Source organism: Schistocerca americana, chromosome 1, assembly GCF_021461395.2.
Source record: "Schistocerca americana isolate TAMUIC-IGC-003095 chromosome 1, iqSchAmer2.1, whole genome shotgun sequence".
Classification (NCBI taxonomy): domain Eukaryota; kingdom Metazoa; phylum Arthropoda; class Insecta; order Orthoptera; family Acrididae; genus Schistocerca; species Schistocerca americana.
Window position 1 is genome coordinate 378,885,369 of NC_060119.1, and position 12,479 is coordinate 378,897,847.

The 12,479-nt window shown below is 37.3% G+C and overlaps 1 protein-coding gene across 1 annotated transcript in view; it reads left to right on the forward strand.

The window, feature by feature from the left end:
- LOC124600858 (DNA damage-binding protein 1) overlaps positions 1 to 12,479 on the forward strand; it is a 177,033-nt gene that overhangs the window by 137,671 nt on the left and 26,883 nt on the right. Inside the window, exons 15-17 of the mRNA XM_047136197.1 lie at positions 568 to 793; positions 5,901 to 6,160; positions 9,209 to 9,379. Of these exons, the coding sequence (XP_046992153.1) occupies positions 568 to 793; positions 5,901 to 6,160; positions 9,209 to 9,379 (657 nt within the window). The remainder of the gene's footprint in view (positions 1 to 567; positions 794 to 5,900; positions 6,161 to 9,208; positions 9,380 to 12,479) is intronic.

The window sequence follows — 12,479 nt, forward strand, 5'->3', positions numbered from 1 at the left end:
AGTAGAGTATGCCATTTAATGATGGATTTTATGTAAACAGAACTGTTCAAATTGAACCCCCCTGCAACATACGAGTCAAGAAAAGTAACAGGGCTGTCATGCCTGATGACATTTAATAAGTGTAGTCGCACCATGCACGGTGTGTGAATTGTTCCTTGTTAATTAAATAATAGCTCCCTTCACATAAAAACATTTTTATGAAGCTGGAGCTGTTATTTAATCAAACTGATGACAACAGTTGTGGATGAGGAGCATGCTGGACAAAATAGCAGGATATTTTATTCTTCACAATTTTGTTTACTATGCAAACAAATTTTTCACCAGTGGTTATATTTTTGAGCTTGAAATTTGCTGTTCCTCTCAGTTTAATGTACTGTAAATGATCAATACCTAACAAGAAATGTAAAATAAATAATATACAAATATAATTATTTGACACACAGTTAACTAATTTGACAAAGTACTATTGTACTCTTTAATGTCTAATTAACCATTCAGAGAGTGTGCAAGGTGATAGAATAATTTTTGTAACTTTACATAATGTTACATAGCTTTTTGTGTGTGCAGACATTTGGTGTAATCACTATGCGGATTGATATACAAGACTCAGCAGGCCTTACACCTGTCCGGCCAAGTGCAAGTACACAAACGCAAAGCACAACTTCATCATCCATCCTTGGGTCTCTCTCACTTGTAAAGCCTGGAGCATTGGGTTCTGCCAATTCAGCTGCTGATTTTGGCCAGGAGGTGGAAGTACACAACCTCTTAGTGGTTGATCAACATACATTTGAAGGTTTTTATAACATATATATTCAGTTACATTATTTTTCATAGTTTCAAAACATGCAGTACTTGTATGTAAATCTGTCACATGTATCCACACTTCATTGTTCATGGTGCATAGTTTTCTAGTGACAATGATAGTTTTAAAAAAGCAGTTAAGGCACAAAGGTAGTAGTCTTTGTTGTTGTTGTGCTAGCTTCAGTTATTAAAAACTGGAACTCAGAGCATGAACAATGGAGGAGAGTATAATCAAGGCCAGAACCATGCTAGCAAAGATGCATTCATTGAAAGACATCTAAGGGTAATTATAATTATGTTCAGTTTCTATACAGAAAATACTGAACAATGTTTACAGTTGTCTATGTCATGTAGAATACCGTTTCAGTAGCCTTTGGTTATATAGCATAGATGAGAATTGAGTTGACAGAGTAATTGAGTCCCTGCTTTTATTTCTGAATTGTATTTTCTACATTTGAAATTATATACAATTCCATCATACCCTTCTTCACCTATAATCCCACATTTATGACTGAGGATTTAAAAATTGTAGTCTTCTATTTTCAGACCCTCAAAAAACAAAAAAAGGCTGTTAAGTGTCTCATTAGCCAGTGCCTGCTTTAAAGTGCACCCTAAACAGAAAGTGTATCAGATTAATAAATGAAAAGCACCAGTTTACTTTTGTTCTACGGTATTATAGAACAAAAGCAAACTGGTGCTTTTCATTTATTATAATGTTGTTCTATCAAGGACCGACAGAAGATGCAGTTAACATGTATCAGTTTAATTGTATTCTGGCCATGGAATGTACTGAATAATTATTACCTTTACAAAAGCGACACAAGCATCAGTGCTCGTGATACACATCTGGAAATCTTTAGGTACAACAGTTTTCTCAGACTTTACAGGCAATTGCACTTCAGATGTCACTATTTTGTCCTCGAGTAGCAAGGACTTACTATTTTTTTTTTTTAATTTAATAACATAGTATTTGCTTTACATACTATGCAGCAAGCTCCATATTCCATTAAGAGCACTTCTGATGATAACAGTAACTGTATGTTAGTATATACAGACAACATAATAGCTGATAATTATGTGTGCAGGTTAAAATCTCCTAAAACTTCCATGATTTTTTTTGTAAGTTTTTACATTCTTTGATGTGTGGGTAGTGGTGATTTTATTGGTACATTTACGTTTCAATTTGCGTAGTCTGGTGCACAAAGTTACTTGCTGGTGAGTATTTACACTCAATGGGGAAAAATATAGAATTTAAATCATCCTCTGATGTTGAGGATGTGAGGAGGAAGTGTGCATGATTAAAATGCAATATGACATTAGCTATCTCTTGCTGCCTGACCAATATATAAATCTCATGGGGCATGGGCGCAGGAGATTCCACAGTACAGTACTGGTGGCCTTGGTGCAATGAAATTCAGAGAAACTCCACAGAATTTCCAAGCTGCTACAAACTGTGATGTTTCAGTTTCAGGGAGCAATGAATGATACATGAAGAGAGCAGCTGGGAAAAGGAAATTTCAAAGTACTGGTTAGTCCAGTGAACAGGGTACAAAGGAGGTGTTTCTGTTAGTACTTGGTTACTGTTCAGCAGTGTTAGTGCTGCACTCCCCACCCCTCCGCTCCCCTCCCACAACAAAAGAGAAATGATAATTAGTCAGAATAATTCACGAACAATGGCAGACTCCAGAATTTGGATTTCATACAACGTAAATCTATCCACCAAGAACTGGTGTTGAATATGAAGATGCATTTCCACTGATTCTACAAGGAGAGCATTGACTGGTGTCAAAGGCATCACACAAATACAGATATAAATGTAGTGGCACTGTATTTAGTCTAATTTGGTGAGTGCCAATTTGATTACACCATAATCCAATTGATGCCATACCAACAACCAACATAGAATGGCCGTTGTGCCAGGATACACATCCGCACTAACTCTTCGCAGATACAGGCAGAATATTTATCGTGTGTTCTTTCCTCAGAAGATGAAGTCTGATGGGAACATACCAAGTCACTCATGAATTGTGGATTGGTTTCAGGACTCGTATGGTTGAGGTCACTGATATTCCTGTCTCTCCCAACTTCATCTTTTAACAAAAAGTGGTGCGTGTCAGTTTTGCAAGTAAACACCACTACTTGTGATATTGCTAGCCCATTTTTTATCACCCAACAGACAAGTAATACAGCAGAACAATCTGATATATGGCTGACATCCTGGCCATTGAATAGAGGTTTATCCACAGAAGAGCCAAAGAAACTGGTACACCCGCCTAATATCGTGTAAGGTCCCGGCAAGCACGCAGGAGTGCCACAACTTGACGTGGCATAGACTAGACTAATGTCTGAAGTAGTGCTGGAGGAAATTGACAGTATGGCCCTGCAAGGCAGTCCATAAATCCTTAAGAGTACAAGGGGTGGAAATCTCTTCTGAACAGCTGAACAGCACGTTGCAAGGCATCCCAGATATGCTCAACAGTGTTCATATCTGGGGAATTTGTTGGCCAGCGGAAGTGTTTAAACTCAGAAGAGAGTGTTCCTGAAGCAACTCTGTGCAATTCTGGACGTGTGTTGTGTCGCATTGTCCTGAGAGAGTTGCCGAAGTCCATCGGAACGCACAATGGACATGAATGGATGCAGATGATCAGACAGGATGCTTATGTAAGTGACAACTGTCAGAGTTGTATCTAGATGTATCAGGGGTCCAATATCACTCCAAATGCACACACCCCACACCATTACAGGTCATCCACCGGCTTGAACAGTCCGCTGCTGACATGCAGGGTCCGTGGATTCATGAGGTTGTCTCCATACTTGTACACGTCCATCCACTCAATACAATTTGAAACAAGACTCGTCCGACCAGGCAACATGGTTCCAGTCATTAACAGTCCAATGTCGTCATTGACAGGCCCAGATGAGGCATAAAGCTTTGTGTCGTGCAGTCAACACAAGAGGGCCTTCAGCTCCAAAATCCCGCATCAATAATGATTCGTTGAATGGTTCACATGCTGACACTTGTTGGTGACCCAGCTTTGGAATCTGCAGCAATTTGCAGAAGGTTGAATAATTCTGTTCAGTTATCATTGGTCCCGTTCTCGTAGGATCTTTTTCTGCCCACAGTGATGTTGGAGATTTTATGTTTTATCGGATTCCGGATATTCACGGTACACTCATGAAATGGTCATATGGGAAAATCCCCACTTCATTCCTACCTCAGAGATACTGTGGCCCATCGTTCATGCACCCACTATAACACCACGTTCAAACTCACTTAAATCTTCATAATCTGCTATTGCAGCCACAGTAATCAATGTAAAACTGCGCCAGACACTTGTTGTTTTAGCTGAACTGTGATGTACACTATAACAATACAAGATTAAAGAATAATTTTCATGTAGACTTTAACTACTGGCTTGGTGTTGGGAATGGATTAACATGCTTTGCTGCTAAGGTGTTCAACAAGCATCCATGTCACATGAAGCAAAAAATTATGAATTCCTATCAGTTCAAAAGAACTTCATCAACATGATACATTCATTTTACAAATTATCTGAACATATAGATTCAAGGATTGAAAAGTTGGATAAACTGAACCTATTGATGCCACATGTTGGCTTCATCCTGTAAACCTAATGATGTTTTGACATGTGACATTGTAAGTGTACAAACAGAAAGAGAACAGAACACTGATAATATTTCATTCATGTCTATATTAGTTTTAAAATATAGGTTGTGGTTACTAACTGACCTGTTGCATAGCCCAAAGTCTAGGTTAGATTGGAAGGCGACAGTTTGGTTGAGAGTTGGCAAAGCCAATGAATGTGAATATGAAATTTTAGTTGTGCTGACATATTGATCTGTAGTGTAGCCTAAGCTAAATCTTAAGTGGAAATATGACAGTTCGTTTGTCCTTTGCCGAAGCAGTGTCGAGTATTTCAGTCAATCCGAAAAGTTCTTTTATGTATAGGCAGGTAACAATGTTCATCATAAAGATGCACGACTAGTAGTAAGATATTGATTGTGAAGAGGACTCCATATTTGCATATGTAGGTAACTATTCCTTTTAAAAAATACCAGTGTGATCAAGTAAATGTTAACATAAAACAATAGCTGTTGAGTATGACTAAGAAAATGAGCTATTTTTTAAAGTAGCAGTTTTCTTTCTAATTTGCTTGGTTTTATTTAACTGAGATTAGCATGAATAGCATTGAACACTGGATGGACAGTTCATTGTTAATACCGTGTACTGTATAGGTTTTAATGATTTGTATGTCTTTTGTTAAAACTTACATTGACTTCATTTCTTGATGGTGTCTATGGACTGTGATGATTGAGTGAGTGAACAAATCGGTGAAATCAAAACTCTATTTCAGGGAAGACAGCTGCTATAGAAAAGGATTCAAAAGTAACATAGAAGTTGTGTAAGCAGCATCCTTGGAAAAGACAGGCACAATAGATGCTTCAGACTGTATTTAGTAATCCATAACTTTTTTATCTTGGTTTTCTGTATAGATCCCACCCACAAATGAATTATGCATATGCCTAAGAACATTGTGTTAATTGACATCAGCAGAAATATTGACTTTGTAGGCTAGAGGCATACAAAATGTAAGAAAACTTAAATATCTTCTCAGTTTAGTGTTCTTTCATCAATATGTTGAACTAGCAAATTAGCTCAGGTGCTGCTAGTATGTCCCTATCCACTGCTCATCATTTGCCTGCTCTTTTCATTTGGGCTTAATCTATAGGTGTACTGGTGGTGGGAAGGGGGGGGGGGCACTTAGAGACAAGACATATACACAAAATAAAAGCAGTGGTATTTTCAGAGAAATTGTTTATTCTATAAACTATTTGTTCTGAATATTTTTCTGCATAATGTACCTTTGTTTTCTGTGTTTCACTCCCCCTTGATAGAAGAGTTTTACCAAATTCTTTATGATTCAGTTGTCTTTGTTTTAGTATCTGATAAAGATACAAAGATATGCTTATCATCTATCGCAAATAATTTCTATAATTCTTCTGTTTTACTGTTGTTACATTTTTAATGTTTCTTCATAAGATACATTCACTGACATTTCCAATTTCTATGTTTTTAGTTCTTCATGCGCATCAGTTTATGCAGGGAGAATATGCACTCAGCCTTGTGTCAAGCAAACTAGGAGATGATCCAAATACTTATTATATTGTTGGCACTGCACTCGTGAATCCTGAAGAGAGTGAACCAAAGCAGGGTCGCATTATATTGTTCCATTATCAAGATGGGAAACTCACTCAGGTTGCAGAGAAAGAAATAAAGGGAGCATGTTATTCTCTAGTCGAATTCAATGGACGGTTGCTTGCAAGCATAAATAGTACAGTAAGTAAAATAAATAATTTACTAAGTATCTTACAAGAATAAATAATGCGTCTTGGATTAAAAATGTAGGATTCAGTGTACTCATGACATACGGTTAATTTTGTTATATTTCCATGCGTGCACAATTTTTGTACTCTCGTGGGCAGCAAAGCAAGTTTGCATAGTACAGAATTGAGCAGATGCTAAGTTCTGTAATTTACTTCATTCTGTTTTCACAGTTCGTTACAGCCTGGCACCTTCTTTTGGAAGAACAATTTTTGGACATGAATATTCTGCATATGCCATGAATTAATCTGTAAAGCTCTTGAAACAGTTACGGGGGGGGGGGGGGGGGGGTAGTAGAAAATGGGCATGTTTACATAATGTAATACAGTTTTTGGTGCGTAAAAGCAAATAGAACTAAATTTTGCACATGAAGTAGTTATGTTATGGGGTACATTTGGAAGTTTTTCAAATTTTTTCTCAAAAAATTTGATCATGGCATTGTTGGAAATTTTTGAAACACATGAGATCACACAAGGAACATTTTCACAAAAATTACTTTACTTTACTTACAACTTTCATATTCTGGTAGGTAATTCTTAGTAATCAGGTAAGCAAACATATGGGACAGTTTTTTAATATCAATTTTAGAGCTCTTACAATTTATTTTAAAAATTATGCATATGAAACAAGGTAATTTCACAGAAAAGCGAATAAATAAACAGAAATACACCTAGAAAAAATTTGTACCACAGGAAGTTCTGTTATTCTATGAACGAAGTATGCAGAAAATTTCAATTTTTTATCTCCAATGATTCAGGGGAAAAATGAAAGATCCAGGAAATACACATAAAAGATTTTATAAGGATTTAGACCATAAACTACTAACTTAATATTGATAATAACCATACATTTGGTTCTCTTGCTCTTTGTCTTTGTTAAATAATACTGCCTCTTTCACTGCTGCTGACAAACTGATATTGCATTCTGTTTTCAAGGCGTTCAGAAGATTATTGTTTAGTGCTGAGTACGAGGTAAACAGAGATGACATATTCATTATTGCACAAAACAAACTGCTATCTTCCCCACCAACACAAACGCATCTCATCCATCGCAGAATCTTATGTTGGCTTCATACACCCAATTCTTAGCAACTGATGTTTTGAATTGAATGTCAGTTTGACAGCTGTCACAAAACAAGTGCATATTACACACAATACCATCTCTGTCATTGCTGTCATATAATGTTAAAGATTTATTGCCACAGTTAGCACATGCATACGAATTTCTAATAATAGAACACATAATTTCTAAATCAATTACCCTAAAACCACTATTCACTTCGTCTTTAGTGGACTGAGACTCTACGCCAGTTTCAAGTTTCTTCTGTGAACTGCTTGTTGTCTTAGCTTCACAATTATCTTCCGCTGAATTATGTTGACTCACTTGTAGAAACTGTTTATTCACATGTAAGTGGCGAGCTTTAGCCACTTTCTTTAACACCTTACCACTATATCTTGGCATTTTAAATGGTAAATCATACAAAACAAGCATGAACACAGTCATAATTCTCACACTAACAGCAGAAATGAAATGTTTATATTTCTGCACGACAGACAATAACAGCTGCCAAAGATAGCTAGCGAAAGGCAAAGATAACATTACATAAATGGGTCCACTGCAATCTATGCTCTTCTGATTCTTTTATGACAGCAGGAAGTAATAGAATATCACAAACAAGAAGAGTGTCATCTAAAAAAATGGGTGTAGCACTGGGCAGTGATTGAAACAAGATAGCTTTTTTATCATTTGTAGTTCAAACTAATCTGTGAAAATTGGAGACTGTATTTCTAACATGCTACAGAATTAACTGGTGGCAAAAAAAATTGTCGTTTTTGACCAATTTTGCTTAAATCCCCCTCAAGTAAAAATGAAGCTATGGATGTGAGAAACCATTTCCAATCACTTTTATATACAGTGACCCCTTCTATCTATATATGCCTTGTTTTGTCTGAAAAAGACTTGGGATGCATTTGAGAAGTCTTATTTTGGATGCCTTTTGTAACTGATCGCTGCAGTTTTTTAGACTGTCACTAATGCATCCAGGAACCTTTAGGCAGCATTAGTGCTCATAGGGACTGGTGTGATGCAAAAAGCGTAAATTCCACTCTAGTATAATGGTGTTCATGAGGATTCGAACCTCCATATTTTTTTCTTGCTGCAGATCATTTTCAGAGGTCAAGCGTGATGCTCAGACTGGACAAATACTGAAGTGCTTCGTGTAATTGAAGCTAAAACTGCCTTGTAAATTGAATAATGTGCTTAATGGTATGTATTGCTATAATCTGAACATCAGTTTTAACAGAAATACGATGCTGAAAGGAGAAATTTCAGACAATGGCTGCTGTTGCAATAGTGTATTGTTTGAGTATGAAGGTTGGAAGTTACTGACACAGATATAATAAAAAGTGAGTACTTCAGATGGCTTTAAACTAAAGTTCTTGGTTGGAAGTGTAAAAACCTCATTATGTGAATTTCTAGGGACTAGTATGAAGTCTATTACTGCTTCAGCCACTTGTAAGTATGGCAGTATTTAACATTTTGATTGGATTTTACTGATATGGTTTAAATTCTTTGAGTGTTCTGTTTTCCTTCTGCAACACAATTCTATTCAAATAAAAATGAAGATCAGTTTTGACAGATAGCAATGCTCAAGCCAAAATATTTTCTAGCAGATCTATTGTTACTTTCATAAAAAATTGCAAAATTTACGAGTAGTGTATTTAGGTCTAGTTGTTGTAATTATATACAAAATGCTTTATAACACAAGATTCCTGTAGCATGTTTTGGAACATAATCTGGTAAGACTTCAGAAGTTGAAAAATTATTTTTCAATAATTAAAACCACTGTTGGTGCAACCTGTTTCCATGCTGTGGGTAAAGTAATGATTTGTACAAATATTGGGTATTGATGTGACCACACATACTTCTAATTACTGGGTTGAACTATTATAAAGAACTTTTTCTGCTATCTTTGCTACAGAGTAAAAAATGCTTTGTTCACAGGTACGCCTTTACGAATGGACAGCAGAGAAAGAGTTAAGACTGGAGTGCAGCCATTTCAATAACATAATTGCATTATTCCTTAAAACAAAAGGCGATTTTATTTTGGTCGGTGACCTGATGCGATCAATGACTCTGTTACAGTACAGAACAATGGAAGGCAGTTTCGAAGAGGTAGCTCCAGTTTTCCTTGGTGATTCAGGCATTAATAATAGTTTGCTGTTTATCTGGAAAACACTCAACTTACTGCAGACATGAAATGTTTTGCTTTTGTAAATGTTGCTGGAACTCCAAAGCACTCACAGTCTAAGATTAAATATTATTTGTGAAACTAGTGACAATAGTCTTAAAGACATGCATATTTAGAAATTTCAGTTGTGTACACTGTTCACTTCAGTATCAAAATTTAATTGTGGGCAATCTTACTTACTTTATATAGTTGTTATTTATGAATGGAATTCAGTTTCAGTGAACCAGGTATTATTTGATTGCTTTGAACTAACTTATATTTCATCTAGTTATCTAACTTGCAAAACTTTCTCATCCCTCTCATATCAAAAACTATGTACATTCTTCCTTTCCTGGCTTTCCTTCCCCCTTTACTATAAGGTAAGTGTTTGTGCAAACAAGAAAGTATCTATTATTATCATAAACTATATGCCAGTCACTTTCTTGAATTTGTTGAGGTTAAGATAATTTATTCTGTTGTTTGAAAATTGAAATTACTTTTGTGGTTCAGTTTTTTCTTGCACATACTGATGGAATGAATAACATGACGACAAGCAAATTATTTGTGGGAAATAAGCAAGCAATTAACAATTCCACTCGAAATAAGTTAAATTATTTAAAGGGGGCATTAACCGGACATTAAAAAATCTCTTTTCAATGAAAATAAATATTAATGGCACACAAGCCTTTTTTTTAAAACTGGCAGCTTGCATTCAGAAGAACTTTCATGAGGCGTGTTCAATAAGTAATGCAACACCCTTTCTTTTTTTCTGTAAAGCAGGTTGGTTTTATTCAGGATTCCAATATGCCATTTTATTCATCACTCTTGGTTACAAAACTGTCTGTCAACATAATATGTGTTCAATGCAATGGCATTACGCCATCTTACTGGAAGGACCTGTATGCCCACAAGATACCACTCCACTGGTCAGTGTCAGAGCTATCATCGCTATATCAGTAACCTCCCCATCATCCACCATATGCTTCCTGTGGAGTGCATCCTTCATTGGAAGGCAGAATGTGCAAGATCCAGGCTGTAAGGTGGATAAGGAATAACAGTCCAGTGAAGTTTTATGATCTGCTCTTGGGTGTGCAGACTTGTGTTACGCCTTGCATTGTCATGGAGAAAGAGAAGTTCATTTGCGTTTTTGCAGCAATGAACAAGCTGGAGTTATTTCTTCAGTTTCTTGAGGGCAGCACAACACACTTCAGAGTTGATCACTGCACCATGAAGGATGACATGAAACAGAATCATGACTAGGCTACCAACAGAGACATATAGTTGAGCAGCAACATATTTGATTGTGATACATCACGCATGTTGCTGTGTGCAGCCAGTCGGCACACACACACACACACACACACACACACACACACACACACTCAGTGACAGCTCTCTGCTGGGAATGTGCCTTTGTTACATATGCCATTTTGAAGGCTACAGATAGTGCTGCCACATATTGGAATTTCATGAAACTGCACTGAAGAGCCAACGAAACTGGTATACCTGCCTAATATCATGTAGGGCCCAAGCAAGCATGCAGAAATGCTGTAACATGATGTGACATGGACTTGACTAATGTCAGAAGTAGTGCTGGAGGGAATTGACACCATGTCCCCTGCAGGGCTGTCCATAAATCTGTAAGAGTACGAGGTGGAGATCTCCTCTGAACAGCATATTGCAAGGCATCCCACATATGCTCAACAGTGTTCATGTCAGTAGATGTGTTTAAACTCAGAAGAGTGTTCCTGGAGCCACTCTGTAGCAATTCTGGACGTTTGTGGTGTCGCATTGTCCTGTTGGAATTGCCCAAGTCCGTCAGAATGCACAATGGACATGGATGGATGCAGGTGACCATACTTATATACGTGTCGCCTGTCAGAGTAGTATCTAGATGTATCAGGGGGTCCCATATCACTCCAACTTCACATGTCCCACACCATTCCAGAGCATCCACCAGTTTGAACAGTCCCTTGCTGACATGCCAGGTCCATCGATTCATGTGGTTGTCTCCATACCCTTACATGTCCACCTGCTTGGTACAATTTGACACAAGACTCGTCTGACCAGGCAACATATTTCCAGTCATCATCTGTCCAATGTCAGTGTCGACAGGCCCAGACGAAGCATAAAGCTTTGGGTCATAAGTCTTAAAGGATACACAGATGAGCCTTCGACTCTGAAAGCCCACATCGATGATGTTTCATTGATTGGTTCGCACGCTGACATTGTTGATGGCCCAGCACTGAAATCTGCAGCAATTTATGGAAGAATTTCACTTCTGTCACATTGAATGGTTCCCTTCAGTTGTTGTTAGTCCCTTTCTTGCAGGATCTTTTTCTGGCCGCAACAATGTTGGAGACTTGATGTTTCACCAGATTCCTGATATTCACGGTACGCTCGTGAAATGGTCGTACAGAAAATCCCCACTTCATTGCTGCCTGGAGATGCTGTGTCCCATCACTCCTGCACCATCTATAACGCCACATTCAAACTCACTCAAATCTTGATAATCTGCCATTGTAGAAGCAGTAAACAATCTAATAAATGTGCAAGACACTTGTTGTCTTGTATAGGTGTTTCCCATCACAGGACCATATTCTGCCTCTTTACATATCTCTGTATTTGAATATGCATGCCTATACCAGATTCTTTGGCACTTCAGTGTATAGTGGCTGAAGCGCCAAAGAATCTTCAGTGTATTGTGGCTAAAGTGGGAATATTCCTGAATGTCCCATAACAATTCCACATGAGTCTAGTTTTTGAAGCAATTGTTATGTTTATGAATTCAGTCAGCTGAGTTGACGAACTCATCTGTGTGCAGTTTTCTTCAAAGCAAGGCAGTCTTAGGGACCATAAGATTAGTTCTCTTGTAATAAGCAACCATATTTCAACAGCCAACCCTATTTATTATGTCACGCACATAAAATAGTTTAAATGAGGTGTAAGCTTGGGATTACCTATACTTTTTTGTGCCTGGAAATTTTTTTAAAGTTTTTCAGTCCAATATCAGGCAACATCCATTTCTTCATTCGTGTGAAGCCA